Genomic DNA, 22,481 nt, shown 5'->3' with positions numbered 1-22,481 from the left:
TAGGACCCATCCAGAAGAAAGGGCACCACGGGAAAGCGGGCAGTACTGTCATGACTGGAATTACCAAAGCCTTTTTCCTGGGACTCTTCCTACATTTGGTGCTAAGCAGCTTGTAAAATTATATTCTATGGTTTTTTTCCAATCTCTTTCACTATCAATAGCAGCATCCTCTTCATAACCATCCACACAATACCATAATCGCACATTGTGCTTTACAAATGGAAAGCAGAAGAGCAGAAGTTTAGTCCAGCTCAAGCTACTACTGATACTAAAGAGCTCACACTTTTTCAAAGGATAAATTTAGCTCCTATTTCCTGGCCTAAAGTTGTGGCCGATGAGCCAGCTTCGGCAACACCTTCTTTCACACCTGCTATCCCAAGTGTAGGAAAGAGGGGGGAAAAAAAAAAAAAAAAATATGCAAGGGCTGATTGCTGCTCATCAGGAAGACCAGGGACCATGCCATTTGGCAGGAGGAAAGAAAACACAAGCCTCCAGCATGTCTAGAAACCTGACTGTCCGTGAGTCCCACAAGGGACGATGAGAATCCCCAAAGGCCAGGCGGTGAAACCTGTCTGTCCCCAGACAGTTGTGCTTATACAACAAACACTACGTGGGAAGCACATGCACGAAGACAACTTTTCGATGCGATCCCAGCCCAGATTAAGCTGTTTGCTGCCTGAGAACCAAATCCTCCTCTGAAACCCAGGTAGACACGTCCTGTTATCGAGATCTGATTTCCTAAGCGGAGCTGCATCACCTCCGGCACTGCTTGTCAGATTTCACATGTTAAAATAGGTTGGGATGGGTCACTATTGCTATGGGAGGACATCAGGATGATGTAAGGAAAGGTAATGGCACTCTTCCTTCTCTGACTCATCACTGTGCAGTAATAAGCCAGAAATAGACCTTGGTGACAGCATACAGGGGGGATGAGAACTTGAACATGGACTCAGACACTCATGTGGCATTTGTCATGCCTAACACAGACAAATACATGAAGGATGCTCTAACACCACATGCCAACATCCTCCCACAAGGACTGCTGGAAATAAATTTCCATCTGAAGGAAATGCCAGTTGTCCGAAATGTGCTTCTGCTTCAAATCAGTGAAGCAGAAGTCGGAATTTACATTTTTCTGTAAAATGAAAAATCAGGAAAGCCTGTGATTCAGAACTACTAAAATGCTTCCTTTTATGTCAAACCATGTCCATAGTATCCCATAGTATTAAAGAATTTACAATACAGCATATGCAAAAACATGTATCAAAATATAAAATTGACATTAATAAGAAATATTACATAAATCAGGGTGGCGCAGTCAAAACAGTTCATTTAAACATTTTTCTTTACATAAACCTCATTTAGAGCAAGTTTTTGAAAGAAACAAGATTTAACCAAAACTGCACTTCAGAAGAAACAGTACTGGGAACATGTTTTGGACTAGTTCTACTTGTTCCGCTATCATACATTTCCTGATACCAGAACTGGACATTACATCAGAGCATGCTGCTGCTCAGACTAGCAGGGCAGAATGATTTTATAAAAGATTGGAAGTCCCAATTTCCCATAAATGTACTGAAGTCTCTTGGAAATCTGGAAAGAATTGAAATATGCAAGGGCTAATTTCTCAGCATCTCCGCCCAGCACCTCAGTGAACGCGTCTTTTAGATACTTGGACTCTGTCACACATACCAGAGAACTTCTGCTGAACTCGCCTACTAGATAAATCCAGTTTTTGCATCTTGATTTCTTAAGTATACTGAACATAATTTTTAGTATTGTTTTGGATTTGTGAATACACATTACATCTGTATAAAGGAAAGCTATTTTTATACTCCCTCTGATCTGGCCACACTTGATGAATCGAGACACTACTAAGAACCAAGTCATACTAAAAACATTTTTAAAGTTTGTATTTTCAATTATGCTGAAATTCCCATAGAGTTATAATGTAATCTGATCCAGTCTGCTCAGCCAGTCAGCAATAAACATAACAGAAGCCCAGCTCACTCCACTTCTTTATCAGTTCCTGTGAGGTTAGATAAAGACACTGAACTTTTCGAAGAAAATACCAAACTATCCACGCTAAGACGTTACTTTCTCACAAACGTAATTATTTGTGTGTTGGGTTTGTTATGTTTTAAAGAAACAAATGGCAGTCTGCTCCAGGTTACAGTCTGCACGCTCTACCAATTTCCTTTAAGGTCAGCAGGGAGCTGTGGGTTCAAACTTTGTTTCCTATTAAGCAGGCCCGTAATGGCATCTACCATAAACTATAGAATAAAGACTTAGAAATTGAATTTGGGAAGGCAGATGTTAACTATTCTAGCATTGAAACTGATACAAACATAAATGCTAGCACCACTAAGGAAATTTATGGAAAAAACTGAGTCAACATTATCTCAAGAAAAAAATCAAAATCCTCCAACTTGACAAAAGAGTTTCTTTCTAATTAGTTCAATTAATGGATTAGGCAAGGAAGATTTCATCAATAACGAGGACCCTAATCTAGCTGTTGGGAAACCATGGCTCATCTTCCTGCCTTGCCAATGTCACGCACAGTGTAGGCTTTTCAAACCACAGAATCAGGACTTAGGTGGACTTGCAGCAGCCTGTCTGAAATTCAGACTCCCTACACTCCCTGGTAACGCCTAAAATCAGCAAGTGATTTTGAGCCACAGAAATTTGCTAGGCATCAAGCAGAGGTGCATACATATGCTCTGTGTGCAATGGGACACATGCCTGGGCATCAAGGACATGTGAAAAGACATGCAAATGCCACCTATGCACCAGGAGAGTCCACAAAGTTAGATACTCTCAGGTGATCCCAAACTTACTTAGCTGTACCATTTTCAGATTAAAATGGGGGAATGGCTGCAGCCCCCTTTTACAGGGCTGCAAAGCCCCAGGATTGCACCAGTAGTGAACTAAATGAAAGGGAGCTCCAGAAATACACTCCACAAAGGATATGGCCATGAATGATTCCATGTACACCTCTAACCATTTCAGAGTGGAAGTGTATTTGCTATGTTGAAAATCATCAAATCCTCATGATATTTTCCTGACATTCCAAAACCATCCCAAACCCCAGGAACCACGTGAAGGGCTCAAGTCAGGTACTGTGTTCTCTGAGCTGCTGGCGAACAGCCCTGCATACGGATGCACCCATCAGCCTGACTGAAATGAAAGCAAAGGAGAGCTGGACCTAGCTGGACCCAACTTTATTATCACAACCTAGTGTCAGTCATATTGGCTTCCCAACTGAGAGTCACCTGAGAGTCACCTTTGCTGTTCCACATCTCTGCAACAATCTTGTAGTATGGAAAACATGGACCAGCTTGGCACCTAGCCTTAGGTTACTAAATGATACCACTTAGGTTATTTTTCTCATCATCTGCAGGTAGAGCCATTTCAGAACAGCTTTGACTAAACCCTCCCTGGATACAGATGGTGCCATATACTTTGTGGCCCCAATGGGGCTTCAGGAAACAATTCACCACCAAGAAATAATGAAATTCCTTCTGGAAAGAATGTCCTATGAGGAGCAGGCTAAGGACTTTGGGTTTGTCTAGTTTGGAGATAAGGAGGCGGAGGGGAGACATCATTGCTCTCTACAGTGTCCTGAGCCGATCTCTTCTCCCTGGTTTCCAGTGACAGGACACATGGGAATGGTTCAAAGCTGCACCAGAAGAGGTTTAGACTGGACATTAGGAAGCATTTCTTTACCAAGAGGGTGGTCAAACACTGGAACAGGCTTCCTAGGGAAGCTGTCGATGCCCCAAACCTGTCGGTGTTTAAAAGGCACTTGGACAATGCCCTTAACTATATGCTTCAATGTCTGGTCAGCCCTGAATTGGTCAGGCAGGTGGACTAGATAATTGTTGTAGGTCCCTTCCAACTGAAATAATCTATTCTACTCTAAATGTTGGACTGTGCACCACGGATCAGTGCACTGTGTACCATGATTCTCATGGACAAATGATACAGCAGACATGGTCATCACAGTCATTAGTGTATCATTCAGTACGTTCCCATCTTTTTATCTGTTGGACTACATTTTGTGTAAAAGTGGTACAGTTAAAGTGTGTGTGTGTACATACTCAAACACACAAGCTCTATTATGATCAATCCTTTGAAGTTGTTAATACTTTTTCAAGAAAAAAAAATCCTTTTTCATTTTTCATGAGTTATCTGCAGTTTAAACTGAACTTTTCTTCACATTTGCTGCAGAAATTGCTCCGTCTGTTTACAGTCTTACCTGCATGAAATGCATGTACACAATAGTCACGGCTGTATATTCAACTGAAAAAATAAATTCCCAAACGGTAGCAGGTAACAAATTTGTCTTTGAAACAATGTTGAGAACCAGGTTAAGAGTTAAGTTGGAGTCAATTCAGGCTTTTTCAAGTTACAACTATTCAAATTCTGGGTTTTCAGTTGCTTTTCTAAAGTAGTTCCAAAGCTCAGCGCTGTGGAGTCATTAAAACTTGGAATGACCTAAGGAGTCCTACAAAGCCTCAGAAGTGGATGAAGAAATCTGGAATAATGTAAACACCGTGTCTTCTGTTTGAAAACATCACTTGGAGAACTAGTATATGTAGATATCTGTATAAATATACTGAAATGTTCCAGTGAAGATCAAATATCTTTAAAAAAGATACTTGTCAGCTCCACTGCAAGTTATGAGCTTCCTATATGAATAGAAGGATGAAATTTTTCCCTTGTTTCATGCAGGAACAGGACTCTATGTAAAAATACAATTGTGCCAGGTCTGCATTAATGAGTCTTTCCATAGAGCACTATTTTGATGCACAACATCACCAAGAAGATTTAATCACTGTGGCCCAAAATTTCCATTCTGACTGTCAAACAATATAAAGAGTTTCAGAGCTACCACCCTGAGCAAATTTTCTAGTGGTTAGATAATTTGACAGCAATGAGTTCTCTGTCTTTTCTGAGTCCATTTAATTAAGTCTTCGTGCATAGCAAACAGAAGTTAAAGGAGATTTATAGTAAGAGAGAAAGAAAATTGTACTTCTGTGTTTACCGTACCTGCAGTAAGACAGTACCCCCTGGGATTGTGAGCTGTAAACAGTACTTAGGGGCATTCTCCCAGGAAAGCAGTTGAACATCTTCAATAGCACTGTAGGAAATGGAGTTTTCCATGTACCCAGTCGGCTGCAAGAAAACAAAGAGGGGGGGGAAGTTTACTTAGTCATCAGAAGTTTCACAATTTCAAAGTAAGAGCAGCACTATCAAAACTACTCTTGGTGTTGAGAATATCTGCAAAATATCTACTTGGAAAGCAAAATTCTTATACAGGACATTCAACAGAGAGATTCACCCAGCCACCTTCATCCAACGTGTCCAAGTGTTAAGACCACCCACATAAAAACAAAACCAGGCCAGACCTAGGTGCCTGAAATACCAAAATGTCAAACTGCATTTGTTCTGGACCCACAATCAATGGAACCTAATTTCAAGTTGAACTGAGCTATGAAGGGTTCTGGCCATGCACGTGCTACCAATGTACGAAGAAGCACCTCAGTCATACAGACAAAACAGCAGCGTACTATGTTAAGGTAGTTTTATTCCATGCATTCTTGTTCTTCTCCCTGGCTGCAAGGTTGATCAAGCACATCATCAAAATCTAGACTGCTACATTTGACAGTGGTTCTTGGGGGTCCAAAGGTTTAGCTCTCCGCTTTCAGACTCTAGCAAAAGCAGAGCAAACAACCTACTCATCTCAGCTTATACATAAGTACTGGTTTCCTGCACAGACTGCTGATGCCCAGTCTAAAGCGAAAGTCACAATTAAAACGTAAGTAAGTAACTGTGTTTTGCAATTACATGTACAACATAAATTGATAGTAGCAAGGAAACAAACTTAAACATGAAACTCCTTATTAGTATCCCCATAATTGTTTGGCATTACAGAAGTACAATTATCTCTGAGACAAGCTGAAATATAAATGTATATACACAAGCAAATGTAAAATTTATGTCCTAAACATAAGTAAATACACAGAGATATAGCTGTGTATCTATCGAATATATACCATACTTTATGCAAGTCTTCATGTTGCTTAAGTAATTTGAATTTTTAGTAGAGGTCCTCAGAGGCATCATTTATTTCAAAGTGATCAGTATTGCTATGGCAGAGAAACTATTTTCATACAAAAATGCTGATTAATCCCACCATGTGGATAAACCCTTGGGTTAGCCACGTCTTGCAAGAGAATAGAGCTCATTACATTTATGAATTATTTTCTCACTATTACTGGTTTACATATAATTTAAACTTCTCAAACTTACTCCCACTGTACCCAATACATAAATTACTTTTAACTGACAGTCTTGAAGTAAAGAAGGCAAGGGAGAAACCACATCTATTTCAGGGTCAAACAGGGCCAACTCTTGAAATCACAACACAGGATTCCTGGGGGCGAGTGCGAAATAAGCAAATTGCATTTGTAACGTCTCTACTCCTAATTGGTACAACTTTCTTCCATAAGTTAAGTAGGTGGTGTATCTAGAAATAGTACTGTGCAGATATACACTTCATACATGTTCATAAGGCCATAAACATCATTGCTAAAAGGCAATGATGGCCCTGTCATCCACCTTTGCTGCTACAAAAAGTCTGTTGTCTTTTCAGCAAGAAAAGCCCAGCAAGCCAGGGAATCGAACTTCAATACCTTCTTCAGTAACGTTTGTTGCAGCAGTGTTCATCTTACACTAGCCCTCGCTGAAAACAATTTTCGCTGTCTCTTTAACGAAAACCTTGTTATGCAGGAAGTATGATAAACTTCTGCTTATTCATTTACCCACAATATTGTTCTACACTAGTGACTGGAATCCCAGTGGCTTAACGTTGATACTGTACGTCATGCATTGCCTACTGGAGAGTAATTATCTCGTTCTCACAGGAAGCCAAAGGCCCAAGATCCTTTGGTAATCAGCATTACAACACTCAGGGAAAAATATGAAAACAGACAGCATAAAATCTAGTATGCTCAGGAGGCAAAATTATCAAAAACATGCTCTGAAAGACTGGAAAAGGGAGAAATCCAGAACCAGCCGACATAAATACAAAATGAAATGAATCAAAGCAATTTAAATTTTTCTTTTAAGAAGGTGCTGACTGCCCTTAATATCCTCCATTAACTTCAAAGAGGATTTGAAGAATTCTCACAGAATCTGTTCCCAAGAGAAGCCTCTTCTATACCTTAAACCGTCCATTTAAACAACATTAAAGGTAACTGATCCGGTTCAATCACAGCTCTGTAGCCATACACAAGTGATTTCATCTCAAGCGTAACTTCTTCTCATAGGACAGACCTTTTCGTTACAGAGAGTGGAGGAACAGAGAGTTCTGCAAAGGATGGGAAGACCACCTAAGCCATAACGTGGAATTACACAAGTGGTGAATCTCTCCAAATGAAAGCATTATGCCAATCAGGTACTTTATACAGTACTTATATGATCCCACTTCCATAGTTTCTCCCCAGCCATACCTCACATGAATAGCCCAAATCTACTTTAAAAATGAATAGCCCGAATCTACTTTAATCCCTATAAGCAGCATTATATGCATTGTTTCTGACCTCACTAAAAACACTGTGTTCAGTTTCAATTCTGAAAACACCAGCTATAGGCAGCTTCGCCTCTGCTTTGCAACTGAAACAGTCTAAAGCAAACTGATTTATCACTGTGTAGAGCTCCTTGAAATGGTGTTTGTAGATGCTGTCAAACACTGAAGACCACACTCCCACAGCAGGGCTCTGCAGAGATGCTCTGAAGAGGAACTGAAACAGAGCTGTGCTCGGTCCCAAGGCTTTCTGGACCTCACAAGGCCATGGTGGTCCTCACAGAGACCACGGCATTAATGAGGTGAAGGTCAGCCCCACACAAAGGTGTCCTTTCCCTAATCCCTGCACACACACAGATGCAAGGACAGAGCGGTGTTCCCTGGTTGTGTTTTCACAAGACCAAGCACAGTTCAGCTGTTTATCAGGAAATGGCCTGAGGTAAAACCACAGCCTGAGTCACTGGTTCCTCTTAAAACACCGGCTATTTTGACATTCAGGTATGTGAACGTTGATCACGGTGAATCACTGTGGTCAACAAATAAGCAGTGCAAGTGTTGCACGTTCTCATGTTCCAGCTGGTCTTGCTTGCATACACTTCCAAAAGTGTATGCATCCTCACCCCCAGGTCGCTCCATGGGAAATTCAAACTAGAATACCACGCAAGACCAGAAATGTGGATTTCAAATCAGAGATCTGAAAATACCTAAAATGGGACCAGTCCTCAGTGGGTCACCATGAAGCATCTGGCATCAACAGTAGTTTTAAGCAGCATTCCCACCTCCATCCACCTACTTTGCCTCTGCCCATACCAATATTTGCCTGGCTGTGGCATCAGGCAGATCAGGGAACACATCCAGCTTTTGCCAGATTACTTTTTAGCTCCTTTGGCTTCATTTCTAACATGAAACAGAAACTAGTATGTTAGCATAACTTAGGGAGCAGCATGTTATGGGGAAGGGAGTGAGCAGCGAGAACCTGAATATTTCAGTCTAATTATTGGTATGAGACAGTCTAAAGCCACAGCATCTTCGAGCAGTAACACATCAAGTTCAGTTGAGAATGCCTTTAAGAAAATAATAATTCATATTTTTATAGCTGTCAATTTTGAAAGGAGATTTGTATTTCTTGGCAAAGTCTGAAATCTATCAAACAAAGCAAGATAATGTACTTTTATCACTCACTCTACAAAATTAATCCTGACTTAGGAAACTTTAGCCAAAGAATCTACATATGTCAGCTTGCAGATTTACAGTTACATTTTTAACTGCTGGCCGTTTGCTGTTCTGAAAAACTGTAAAAGACTCATAAAAGAAAATGAAATTTATTACAACAAACAAAAACCCTACATCAAGGAACCATTTTTCTCTCCATTTTAGCCTTTAGCCTCCTCACGAAACATGCAATGGCTCCGTTGGGAAATCAGGTATGTTTTAACCTCAGTGAGAACTTTCTCTTTTTCAGTTCCATAAAGATTTATTAATCATACAGCTTTGAAACAACTTTCTACCAGAATAGCCACACACCAAAACCTACTATAAATCAAATCTTAGGGGAATCCAGTGCTCCCAAAACTGGAAGAACATGGAGGCTCATGCATAAGGCTAGTTTTCTCTTAGCGTTTCTGGGAAAAGTCAGCAGCAGCAGACTACTCAATAATGCAAAAATCTGTCCACTTGTTTCCATGGGAAATTCTAAAAGGGAAAGAATAAACATGACGTCCATTGTTAATATGAGGCCTATATGCACTTACTCATATAATAATGCACTAAATCTTCAGCTGCGTATTTTCCAAAGAAAGTGTCTAGAAAAGATGAATTCTACAAATAGAGATGGTTATTTGCATTAAAACATATTTAGACTGACAACTCTCACCAACACAACAATGAAGAACGATTTTCCTAATTAAATACTCCAGATGGTGAGGGGAAACGGGGCTATTCCAGACGTTTGCTCTTCCGCTGTCACGTGTTTATTTCTCTCTTGGCTGCTCTTAAGAATAAGCCATGTTGCTGTAGCCCAGGATAATGAGCATACTGTATTACATATAAGTTTTCCATTCCCAAATAAGATTCAGTGCTGATGAATAACATGTAGAAGAGTTGATTGCTCTCAAAACTTTGATGGGGGTGGAGACTATTCAGTCAGCACAGTGAAGGGTAATGGACTCTGAAACTGCTGAAAACAATGGATGATCTGAAATAAATCTCTGTTAGGAGACATCCATGGCTCCGCAGAATGCCCCAGCAAATGTAGCTATTTCAGATAAGAGCAATTAACATCTTTGTTCATTAACTATATAACCTATCAGAAGACATTTATCAAGTTAAGCAATTAGTAGTACTACACCATAATATCCAGCACAGTACAATTTGTCTCACTCTTGATATGGAAGCATTTACTGCCATGCTCACTTGTCATAATGACTTGAAAGAGTTTAAAGTCAATGTTAATCTGACTGAGATTAACTTGATAAGAAAACAGACAGAAAGACTAACAGCGGGGAGACACCCAACTCTGCCCCAAAGCTGCACAAAGGAATTTCTGAGCTTCCTTGGAACAGCATTCTCATTTAATTGATCACATTTCCCAAACCCTTGGCCTGCCCATCATCACCATTCCCTTCCCACTCCTCCTGATAAGTAAGAATTTTCATGTGTTGGACCTTAAGAAGAGACCTCACTTGCTCTGTGCATCGGGAGTAGGACTACACTGGGTGAAAAGGGTGCTTAATCCAGGGACCCATGGGGAAGGGACCTCTCAGTGGGGCAAATCTAAATTATTTCTGCTTGGAGCTGCTTTGGTGTCTCCAAGTTTGGTAGTGATGCTTGGTGGGGTTCTGTTTGTTTTTAGAGTTTTTTGATACACGGAAACAAATTTGCTGGCCCAAATCTTCAGTGAGTCTCTACCCATCCATGGTTAAGTACTAGTGTGTACTAGTGCATAATTAATTAAAGGAAAAAAAGGGAGGGGTTTTCCTACCACATTTATTTGTGTGGGGGTGACTGTGTATAAACATTCATGTGTGTGTATAAATGTAAACACACACACCCCCTATCTTTCTTTATAGCTACACAGAGATAAAAGATAGTAGAAACATATCTCACCCTTCTATACACAGAAATACAGCAGCAACTGTCATATGTTCAGTGCAAAGTAGCTCAACTTCAGTGACACGATTTAATTAAGGAAGGCCAGATCCTTAGCTGAGCTGATCATCCAAAAGACTGATCATCGGTGGAACTTCACTGATTTGTACCAGCTGGGAATCTAACTCAGAAATTCAACAGAAATTCAATCAAATCTAGCTTTGCAGCAAAAAATGCGCATAGATCTCTTTCTCTCCTCTAAATATTTAAGACAACTGGGACTGGAGACTGTTGCATTAATTAACCTTACAAAACTGATAAAAATGTAAGAGCTGCCAGTAAGAAAGAGATGACCCGAGACCATGCAGAAAAAACCCCTTCCAATCTGCAGTGGGGCTGAAGTATCAGTTCTGTGGAGCTACAGAAAATGGACAGGCCAAAACTGTTCATCAAAGAGCTGACCAGAAAAAGAAGGTCTCAACATTAAGACATATGAGCTACAAAATCTGCAAAATCGGTGCAGCAGACACCAGCAGAGGAAAGAAATTCAAATTAATTCAGATCTGAAATAAGTTTGAAGCACAGAATAGAAGTTCATGATTAAGAAGAAGCAAAAATAAGGTCATATTACAGAATATATACCATGGCAGGAAAGACAAATAAGCAGGAAAAATGCATTAATTATGCTAGCTGAAATGCATACAGAATTTTCTTTTTTTTTTTGAGGACATCCTTCTCTTTTACCATCAAATCCAGCTGAAGGAGCACTTGTGAGTGTTCAGTTTATTTTACCAACAGAAATATTTTAATTTCTGGGAGTAAAATAAGACATATATCTTGAAGACTTTCTGAAGATGCCCATCATCAAGATGGCCCTGTCTAAGCAGCCCATAAGAAATCAACCTTTTCTCTCTGGCTAGCTTAGCATGACAAAGGGAACTCCACTGGGACTTCCAGTAGCGCTGAACTTCATCAGTTGTGGTGCTGGTGTCCAAAAAGCTCTCTCTGAAGTCAAGCCTATATAAGAAACTTTGTCTCCTGCTTTCAAACCTCTGCTAGCAGGGGATAAGAACATGCTGCAAGGTGCACCTGCCCCACCACAAAGCTGGAAGCTGACCACAGCTTGCCACCCAGATGGTGGCCAAATCCACCAGATCACCGCCCAAATCCACCAGATCACCGCCCACAGGCAGGAAGGCTGCTCCCAGGCCAGTGATAGGGAGCGGGCAAGGGAGGGAGCTGTGTTCAGCACAACCTGCCAGACACTGCAAGACAGTCCCAGACACTGGCCCAACTCGCCTTCCAGGTGGAGTGCCTCTGCTTGGAGCAACAGACTCCAAGCATGCGCTGCAGCCTTCAAGCCCTCCCAATAACGTAGGGAACTCGAACAGAAGAATTATTATCCCCCGCTTACCAACCTAGAGGAAGAAAATCTCAGTTAAGGTTGTAGCTGCATCACGCTCTTGATCATGCCCTCAGTGACATGAGAAGTCTAAGAGATGTGGGAAAAGAGCTCAGACTTTCTGACTCCAACTGCATGAATCGGGTCCAAACGCATACTCCTCCTCCTCCAAAACTGCGTAACTGATTCATAAGAAGGACCATTCCTTAGCATGGCTCATGTTCTCCATCCCTTTGCATTTATCACTGCACTCCATGACATCCCTCCTGGGGAGGAAATAAGTCGATAACCTTGATGAGATGGCAAGTTGTTTATCCACCTTCCTTGAAATTACTTCAGGAAGGATGGGACACTGCAAACCAAAGTACAGCAGGTACACACCATCTCACAGAAGCAGCAATAAGTAACAAGAGTAGCAGGGCCTTATTGCAGAAGACTATATGCACACATACTTCTGTAAAACACTTTTAGAGGAATACTGGAAAATCCCTAACTTTTGCCCAGAACATGAAACATCTAGTGACTGCTAAACAGATCTTTGCTAAGTCACCATAGCAACGATGATGTGACAGAAAACAAAACCGCATCCACAAACTGTTCTTGAGTCAAGCCTGCTCTCTATTTTCAATTCTCTTTCAATAAATCAACCATGTCACATGCCATGAAATGTATCAACTGCTGATGAACCAGCAAGAGGAGAAAGGGTTGGGTGTAAGGATTTCAGACCAAGCCAGACACAATGTGTGCTATACTAAAATGCTGCCCGTTGACGACTACTTTAACCAGGAGCAGTCCTGAGAGCTGGAAATGAAAGATCATCAGCTGATTTAAAATACAAAGTTGGCACCTGGAAAATAATCAGTCTGTTAAATAACTGGAAACGTGGCCAAACTGACACGTACTACAAACAGGAGATCTCGGTTGAGCTGAGTTCTTCAGAACTGGTTTAGGTAATGGCAATAACATGTTTCTGCTGCATATTGTCCTTGCACTTACAGTGGTTTTAACTTCTGGTTTACAGATCCCCAAAGGCCTGTGGCTCATTAACTCTAGTAGGTCAACAAAAGGTTAAGAAGCAAACCACATTTGTTATCAGTAGGGTCACATCCGCTGTGCAAGGATCTGTACCTCCTATGGAAAATTTTAGGGTTTTACAAACTGAAGATGCTGAAGGCAGCTGTGAGGAAAGCAATACATTCACCTCTACCACCTGCGCATGTGAAGTCTAACCTGAAAGGTGATCCAAATATAAAATACTGAATTGGTAAGAAGCTGAGCTATCCAGACTCCCATGTGCCATTTGAAATGTAGAGTCTGACTCATGGACTCCACAATCCCCAACAGTTCTCACCACCTTCTTAAAGCACATCCAAGCTCATTTCTTACTATATTTTATTTACAAGATATAGAAATTAAATTTTTGCAAAACGAAACATAGCATAAATATGCTAAATATTAAGTTCTTGTTCTTCATTCAAACAAGCATTCTCCAACACTACTTATCATGTTCATGTCTTTTACCTGTAGAGCTGTGAAGCCCTTAGCCACTGTAATAGTCAAATGGTTTCCATTAACAGTTTTTTTCCTTTTCTTTTTAATGGACTTTTAACTCTGCAGTTCCCAGGGTGCCACATCCAATCTTAATCTGATGAACAAGTACAGGACAGGGAGTGCAGTAACCCAACTACACTTCCGAATTCCCAACAGGAAATGCCCTACTCTGATCTTTTTTGGAGAAAAAAAAATGATCAGGTCTTGAGTTCCCAGCAAAATATTAATACAGCCCTCTGCTGTACATTACATAAGAGAAAGGACATGTAGCAGGGCCTTCACAAAAGCTATAGATATTCTGTTAAGGATAGTCTCACTAAGCTCTTGCTCTTATTAGGAGAAAAAAACAGGGACCTCCTGAGGATGAGTCACAGCCACTTGGAATCACCTTCTGCTACAGGACGAGGTGGGAAAACATGGTTCAAGTGCCAGTGTTTTGTTTCACATGTCTCACCTTCAAAAAGAATTCGGATGGCTCTATGTAATTTTAAGTGAGAACCAGCTCTAGTGTCTGCAGCAGTGATTTCCTCTTGATTTTGTGTCTCTCAGCGCTACAGAATGGCACCCTGACACTAACGGAAAGCGTCCTTCTCTGCAGCAGGAAGCCTTTTGCAAAACTGTGCTTGCACACTCCTGGCCCCACCCATAACCTCCTCCACTGTTGGTCTTCCTCATTGTTTAATGACTGACTGACTGTTTGTACTGGAAGGGAGTGCTGCTATTTAAATAGAGGGTAACTGAAATATGTGCAATACCTCCATGGAAGGGATATGGTGAGGGAATGGAGAAGGAGAAAGCAACTGCAGTGACATATCAGAGTCAATATTTGAGAAAACTGTCAGTTGACGGGTAGAATACCTTCGTAAGCTCCCTTACTGTGCAAAGGGATACAATGAAGTACTTAAAGTGACACCTTCTCTTTGGTTTAAAAAAAAATAATGCATATTTAGCTAAAATCATAAAGACATTGTGCTCACGGAGAATGAAGTGGTATGAAACTGGCATACCCAACTATCAAATTTTTTTTTTCAATACAACATTTATTAGCCTAGCAAGTTATTTGTCAAGATAGCTAAATAAGAGTGCCTCAAGTGAAACATGGGCACCTGCTTATGAAAGGTGTTGTTACCATCATCTCAACAGACACTTTGAAAAGTAGAACAAAGAACAACCCTACAATCAGGCACTGTGAAACTGGCAAACTTTTTTATCTGGGCGGCTCCTGAAAGCCTGGAGAAGAATTCCAAGAAATTGCAATAGTACCCCCAGGGACCGTGATGCATGTGGCTCCAAAGAGATGTTTCCAGAGAAGCCCTGTTTATCGGATGTTAATGCATCACACACTGCTCTACTCTCTAACGCTGGTTTTTTTGAAAACTAAATCACCTTAGTCCTCCAACAGTATTCCTGTTCCAACTGGATGATTCACTCACTTATTTCCTCCATATCCTCTGACACAGGGCTCACACTTTGGCAAAGAAACAGAAGTACATGCCCTCTCTGCTACTGTTTCAAGGGACCAAGCAGAGGCTCCAACAACACACCAGTCCATGCAGACGTGTCTCTAGATGATGCAGTTTTGGGGAAAAAAAAGCTACTTATCCAGCCAGCAGCTAGTGATGCACATCTGAAGGTGAGAAGCAACACAAGTACTTCCCAGGCTGCGGGAAAAATCAGACAGCTTTCTGGATTTCCTCTGCCTATTTACTTGGCCTTACTTACATTATCAGATCATTAAGACAGCTACAATGCTCCTGCTTAAAGGGAAAAATTATGTAGCACACTACCCATCAACACAGAGATGGCTTACACAGTATCACTTGAGAGTTATACGTTCAGTGAAAAAACACCCTCCCAAAGCAGCTTTGCATACTAGACTAGGTTGACTTCCCCACCTCTTCCAGTTTCATATCAAAATCTGCTTTAAAATAAATCCATCCTTTCAGACAAGCTAGACCTTCAGGTTGTGTCAGCACATGGCTGCAGGTTTCATTCCCACCCTTGGCAATTAGGTTTTGGTTTTCAAGCTCAATTACATTGTCAAGTCAGCTTTCCTGTGCATAATTCTGCAGCAACATTCTTGCCTTTGTCATGATTATTTTATTTATTTATTTACTATCTCTAAAGGAAATAGCTCTTTTCTATAAAACCTTAAATATTGCAAACACAACTGTGTAGAGTGAGTTTTCCACTCAGGGAGGAAAGGGTGAGAGAAGCATACCATTTCAGAGCTTTGACCTCAACAGTTAATACTATTAGTCCAAGAAATTTCTAACAAGCAGATCTGAACGGTGTTCAGTGAACTGTCTGCCCAAAGTTAAGCTAGCCACAGATTTCCCAACAGAAAGCTATCAGAAAGACAATACTACCAAAGTACATTAACGTGTAAAGGTAAATCCGAATACAAACCATCATGGACTTACAACTACCACTGGGTGTTACGACGTGGACTCCAAACATTGATGAAAACATGAGTTGCTTCCTCTCTATGGCATTTTGGTTTTAGCAGAATACTAAAGCTCCCAAACTAGATGTATGTTAGAACTCTATACCTGAATACACATCGTGTGTTTTGCCCACTTCTGCTTGCATCAGCTTTACCCAAGGCAGGAACAGAAAAAAGGAAAACTGTTCCTGCCCTCCTCTATGTAATTAAAATCCACAAATACCACCACGTCACTCTATGACACCACTGCTGAACAGCACGCAACCTAACGGTGACCGAGGAAAAGTCCTGCTCCCTCCAGCTAAGGGCGGCTCTGTGTTACACACCCACCCTGCTCCCCCAGCGGCAGGGGATCAGCCATACAACAGGCCAGCCCCGAAGTACAACCAGCCACTCGCACCGAACTGTGCACGGATTTGGTTCTCGCCTGGCATTTGGTAAACTCAACTCTCACTCAACATGGGTGAACAAAAGGTATATATGAACTTACTGTTAATATAAGCTTTTTTCCTTCTAATTGCTTTGGCTACGTGTTACTACAGCATTAACATGGAACTACCATGTTTGCAACTGTGGAAAAAAATCCGGCTTATCAGAAAAACAACCAGAGCAGAATTAGTAGGAAGGGTTGAGCATCAAGAATATAACAGCTTCATTTTCCTACTTACACCTTCCCAGATAAAGCTTCATTTTCCTACCTACACCTTCCCAGATAATATTTAAAGAAGAATTCTTAATATAGAGATTGTTTATCAATCATTTACCCAGAGACAAAGAAACAGGTTAAATACAAAGCATCTTAAAATAAGGCACAGTATCCATGTTAACCTCTGAAAAAGGCCCGAGTGATCGGCAAGCTTCAACTAGATGTTATCAAGGCATTTTAGGGAAGTATTATTATTGGAAGTATAAAGCTTGCATGATAAAGCAACCTCTGCCTTTTTCTCTAGCCTGCATCCCACTGAGAAAGACCTTTTTGCTTTCTGTTTCTGAAAAATATGTAATTTAAAAATATCTATTTTTGAATTCCAAGTCAGACACTGTTCTTTTTCCCTTGCAACAAATTACCAGCTCTTCCTGGAAATGAATAAAACAGAAACCAAAACCAAATCCAACACTGCAAACACTGTAGCGGATTATTTCCAAATACTCCAACATTTTGCAAGATTTTGGATCACTAAACCCAACACAAAAGTTCAGAGAACAACCAAGGAATGTGCTCCTCTGCTTCAGATTTAAGTTCAGAACCTTAACCTCAAATCCTTTTCTTTGCAAAATAAAAAAATCAGACTCAGATCCAAAGTACTGATATACAGTTTCAGTTTGACCCACATCCTAACAACTCCGCAGCCAATCCTAATAATTCTCTGCCAATACCTGTCTCAAACTACAGATCAAAGGCTTTACTGTACGTTCAGAGCCATTCCTGTGATGCAAGGATTAGGCATGAAGAAATAGCGTCATATTTTCAAAGGTGCAACTGCCTATGCGTATCTTGTGCGTATCAGAGCATTACGAGCTCAGCCACAAACGCCAGTGCCAGACAAACCACACCTCTGAAATTCCTATCTTGTCTCCCATTTTCTTTTTTATCTCATCTAAGCACGCTGTCCCTACACACCCAGTTATGAGGAAGATATACCTGGTTATCAGCCTCTCTGTTCTTTTATTTTTGTTAATATTTTCATCAATATTTTCAGTTACTTTCCAGTGTATCATTCATAGGGGAGGTTATTACATGCAGCTGGAAACACAGTGTTCCAGTCTGCTGCTGTGACCCCTGCAAGAAGCAGCGATGCAGTAGTAATGCCTCAATGGCAGCAGATGTACTGTAGATGTCACTGAATTCTGACAGCACTTCTTAAAACACGGCCCGCATGTAAACCTGGCAGTCGTCTAGCGTTAGATTAAATATATTGTTGTGAGTCTAGAAGTATTCTATCCGACGCTAAATATACAGCTGCAGAGGCACACAAGATTCAGCAACATTGCACAGAGAGTACTGTCTTCAGGATGAATACAAGCCTTGCTACTTTCAAGAACAAAGGCTGCATCATGAAGCACCAAGTTGGTTATTTCAGTGGCCGCACTAGGCTTTACTCATGTGAAGAAAGTGAGACATAACTCTGTATTGCAGCAACTAAGAGCAGTTTGAGCAAGTCATTAGGAAAAATGTTGGTAAACTTCATTTAGAAGCCCAGATCCTGCAGATGCATTTTGAGTCATGCAACCAGTGGTTGCAACAACGTTCATCACATGAGCAAAGAACTGAGATCCAACCCCTACACTTGTCATCTATTCCCTCACACTTTCATGAACAGAATGAAAAGCTAGTGAACTGCAAATTATGAGTCAATGAAAAACTCACTGGATGAGGTTTTAAAGACGTCAGACTAGACAATGACAATGTTTCTTCTCAGGCATTAAAAACTACAATCCTTGACTAATGCTGTGCCCGTTCTGTTTTCATAGCAGGAAAAAATCATACTAGGACAAAGAAGAATGGCAACTGTATTGTCCTTCCTGAGAACTAAGTACCACAGGCTCTCAACACTGCCACGACAAATACACAGAGCTATTGACAGGGCACGTTATGAGAACTGTCCATCAGCCTTACCGGACACAAAAGCATAAACAGCCATGTCAGACCATTAAAATGTTGGATGAGAAGAGATGAAGATGACGCTTTTACTGCTAAGAAAACAGTGTTTAAGGCATGCACACGCAAAAAAATCATACATTTCACTAGTAGCTGCAGAATGAATGCTACTCTTGATTTTGTTGGTCCTCTTAACAGCATTCAAACCTGTTCTGATTATCCTGATGCAGTTCACAGTTGCTGAAGGTCTAGGGGAAAAAAGAAAACCCACAATGACTGGAGCTTTATGGAATTTTTTCTTCCCCCTAATAATCTACATCACACAACTGCTCTCCAAAACACCTAATTAAAATGCCTTTGAAATGACAATTCTACAGGAATCTTGGATGCAAGTTATCAGACCATTCCCAGAGATGACTCCAGCCGCTACCGAAGTCGGATACAGCCGATATCCAAGTCAGATCAGCAGTTTCTATGCTGTTACACTTGAAGTTTGGACTCCTTGAGATCTTAGTCGACTATCTCATGAACCATTTTAATCCATTAATGACATTCATTAATATGCACTGACATTATTTGGAGACAGAAATCAGCAGCTCAACCATCAGCACAGCTCTAAGGTGACTGAGATGGAACCAGGCTGAGGATGGATATGACTCAGGTGATGCTCTATGTGACTAATCAGAGGCTGACACTTGTCTTGAGCTGTAACCAAGTCTAATGCTCTCCACAAAAGAAAGCATCAAAGGTGTGAATTCTACAGACTACAGACAGAATTCAAGAGGCAAAAAGACATCCCTCAGAGTTATGTAAATACGAAAGTAGAGTAAATCTAGTATAGCCACATACAATTGCATTATGGAAAATAAGAAGTACACATTCCTGCATCTTTCTTTTTCTCCTGAACAGCCCCAAAATGCTCTAGGGATATTATTTAAGCCATAAGTGAAACCTGAGAATTTAATAAGATTACATGAGTCTTCATTTCCGCAATTCCTGTGAGCAATTGAATCAAGACCAGGAAAATCTAGCCCCTCAATGAATCAGATGCTAAGACCCAAAATCAGGTCATCTCTCACAGTGTTAACAGGAGTCCTGCTCTCCCGTTAGAGCCCAGATTCACTAGATTGCCCGAGACAAAACTAACTCCATGCTAAAGTCGTCTATATTTTAAGAAATTCTTAGAAATACCCTATGAAATATTACAGGTTTTTCTTGTAAGTTTTTTTGTGTTGTTTTGTTCTTTTAATATTAATTAGTGCTGTATAATGCACCAGAGACCCAAAGCTATTGGCAATCACAGCTGGAGACACACAGTTATTCTGCTGCTCTCACCAAGATTCTGCAGTTCGCAAAATATGAAACCTTACCAAGTGAACCTGTCAGTTTTTACAAGTCTCTTCGTTCACCACATTTAGCTGAAACAGTATTTAGAGATGAGTTTAGCACTATCCATCAGAAATGGTAAAAGCAGAGACTGAAAAAAGTGCAAAAACCCCAATCAAATAAAAAATTTGCCATGTTGTTCTTTCTAGCAACATAGGTCTCCAGCAAACATTAACAGTAAATTTGAAAATCCAGTGGGACTGATCAGAAATTATGCCTTCTCAGATGCTGGCAAGAATTCATCAAAAACATGCAACAATACCTCTTCTATCAGAAGAAGGTAATCTGGGACAACTTTCTACCACCAGTTCAAATATAAGCCTTACATTCCTAACAGGGCAAGAATACTGAAAAACTGAAACCACCGATCTGGCAAACATAATGGCAGGTCTTTTGTACTCTCGTTCTACAATGCTGCATTTCATAACTCGTGCATAACTCATTTTCACAGAAAACTGAAAAGTAAAACCACCATACGGTGACAAGGATCAGAACTGAAAATAGTCCCTTGCCACATGTTTTAATCCTCTTCTGTTAAAACAGTGTGTTTGTATCATGCTAAATAACAAATTATGTGTCTGCAGAATCGGGCTCCCTTTTGAATTATGAGCTAATTATTTCAATACTCAAAACAGAAAACCCAAGTCATCTTTCCTGCTCCACTCAACTTCTTTATAAATTATTCTCAAAGAGCAAATGAGGTTTCTCATTCCAGTTGTAGTCCAACGTGATCAAGACTTAGTCCTTCAAGCTCAGAACCTGTAACACTCTTTCATTTTACGGACTATTAGAAATAAAAGGATGCCAGTATTTTATCTGGCAGTCAAGCAAGCCTTTGAAGTTTGATGTCTATAATGTCAAAAGACAAGTAACTACAGAACTTAATTTGTGCAGTTGAACAACTGTTTAAAAATCAGCAAGGAAAATTTCAGCAACACTCAGTCAGGATCTGGGCGCTCTGTATGTATTCCAGTAAACGCTTCCACTTCTAACCAGAATGTGCCTGTACACAAGGGTGTGAGTTTTAAGACAGTGACCTTAAATACACATGAGGGGAGTTTAACATCCACTCTCTACATGCTTAAAAAGAATTGGGAAAAAAGGACAGCATACTTTTCAGATTTCACTGTACATTTTTGGACAGTCTTTCTGAACACTCACTTCTTAAGCATGGGTTTGCTGTGCTTGGCAGTCACTTTTGTGTCTTTTGCAACACTGCACACACACAAATGGCCTGTGGTTTTCATGCTTTGCTTCCCATTTAAAACTAACGCTTAAACAGTAGCTTTATTTTTGTTAAATAAAAGCTTTTTTTTTCCCTGAAATCTGACATCTATTTCTCTTTTTCAACATGAGGGAAAAATGATTTTTTACAACTGACACTAATCATTCTTAGGAGTAGTATTTTGTCTTTACCACTTTGATTCACTGACTCTCGTTTGTGTTATTCCTCAACTTTTTATGCTGTGTTCCACAAAAGCAATGACAGCAGGAGGCATAATGTTGATTTTTGGACAGTAAGGTCTGATGACACATATATTTTTTTTTTTAGACTCCGAACTGCAGAGAAAAAAGCTTAGCTAAAGAATACATAACACAAAAAGAATCACTTTTTTGCAAATGCTTATGTTGAGAGGGGAAAAAAAAAAAAAGTCACATCATTTCTGTATATAGGTTACAATCCATTTTCTCCTGAAGGCAAGGTGGATTTTTTTCATTACCCGCTTAATATCAGGCGAAGCCTGTACGGTTGACAGTCTGGTCTGGGACAAGAGACTCCTCACGGTTCCTTTGGGGTGTTAAGAGCAGCTGGCTCTGTGCATTCAGCTTTTGACTTTCTCAGCAAGCTCAGGCACCAGCGGGCCCCCCGGCCGCCAGGTACCACCGCAGCTCGCAGCAGAGGCAGCCTCAGCGACACGCAGACAACTCCGTCCAGCACTCATCCCCAGAGGCAAGTGCCCCTCCAGGGAGAAGTCCCGTAGGTTTTACACACTCACCAAGTCTCCACATTCCAGCAATATCAACTCCTCGCACCAACAAAGCGGCCAAGGGTGGAGGGAGACTTTGTATTTACTATTCCGTATCAGCGTCATGATGCGCGGCTTTTGAAGACCTTTCTTTGCAGTGACGTCGTCTGCCTTCCCACCAGAGATTATGAAACCACTTTCAGCCAAAGAGCTTCCTCCCTCACATGGCCTTCCAGGACCAGCAAGGGGAGAGCTGAACCCTGCAGCGAGCACTCCCTAATTGCTTCAGCAGAAGCTAAAAGACGTCAGCAACTGTACTTTCTGCTCCTTATTCCCTGAGAAAGCAGAGAAAAATCTGCAGAGAGCAAGCCCCCGATTTCAGGTTTGGTGTTAAAAGCAGCCTGATCTTTGGCCAGCCATGCAAATAAGATAAAGACCGACCTTGCATGCAG

The 22,481-nt window shown here is 40.8% G+C and overlaps 1 protein-coding gene across 1 annotated transcript in view; it reads right to left on the bottom strand.

The window, feature by feature from the left end:
* The window catches only part of CMIP (c-Maf inducing protein), a 135,839-nt gene that overhangs the window by 58,741 nt on the left and 54,617 nt on the right, over positions 1-22,481 (bottom strand). The window contains exon 2 of the mRNA XM_082005734.1: positions 5,053-5,178. Coding sequence (XP_081861860.1) covers positions 5,053-5,178 — 126 coding nt within the window. The remainder of the gene's footprint in view (positions 1-5,052; positions 5,179-22,481) is intronic.

This window comes from Phaethon aethereus (genome assembly GCF_964289735.1).
Source record: "Phaethon aethereus genome assembly, chromosome: 13".
Classification (NCBI taxonomy): domain Eukaryota; kingdom Metazoa; phylum Chordata; class Aves; order Phaethontiformes; family Phaethontidae; genus Phaethon; species Phaethon aethereus.
The sequence above is the reverse complement of the archived record's forward strand: the minus strand, read 5'-3'. Positions and strand labels throughout refer to the sequence as shown.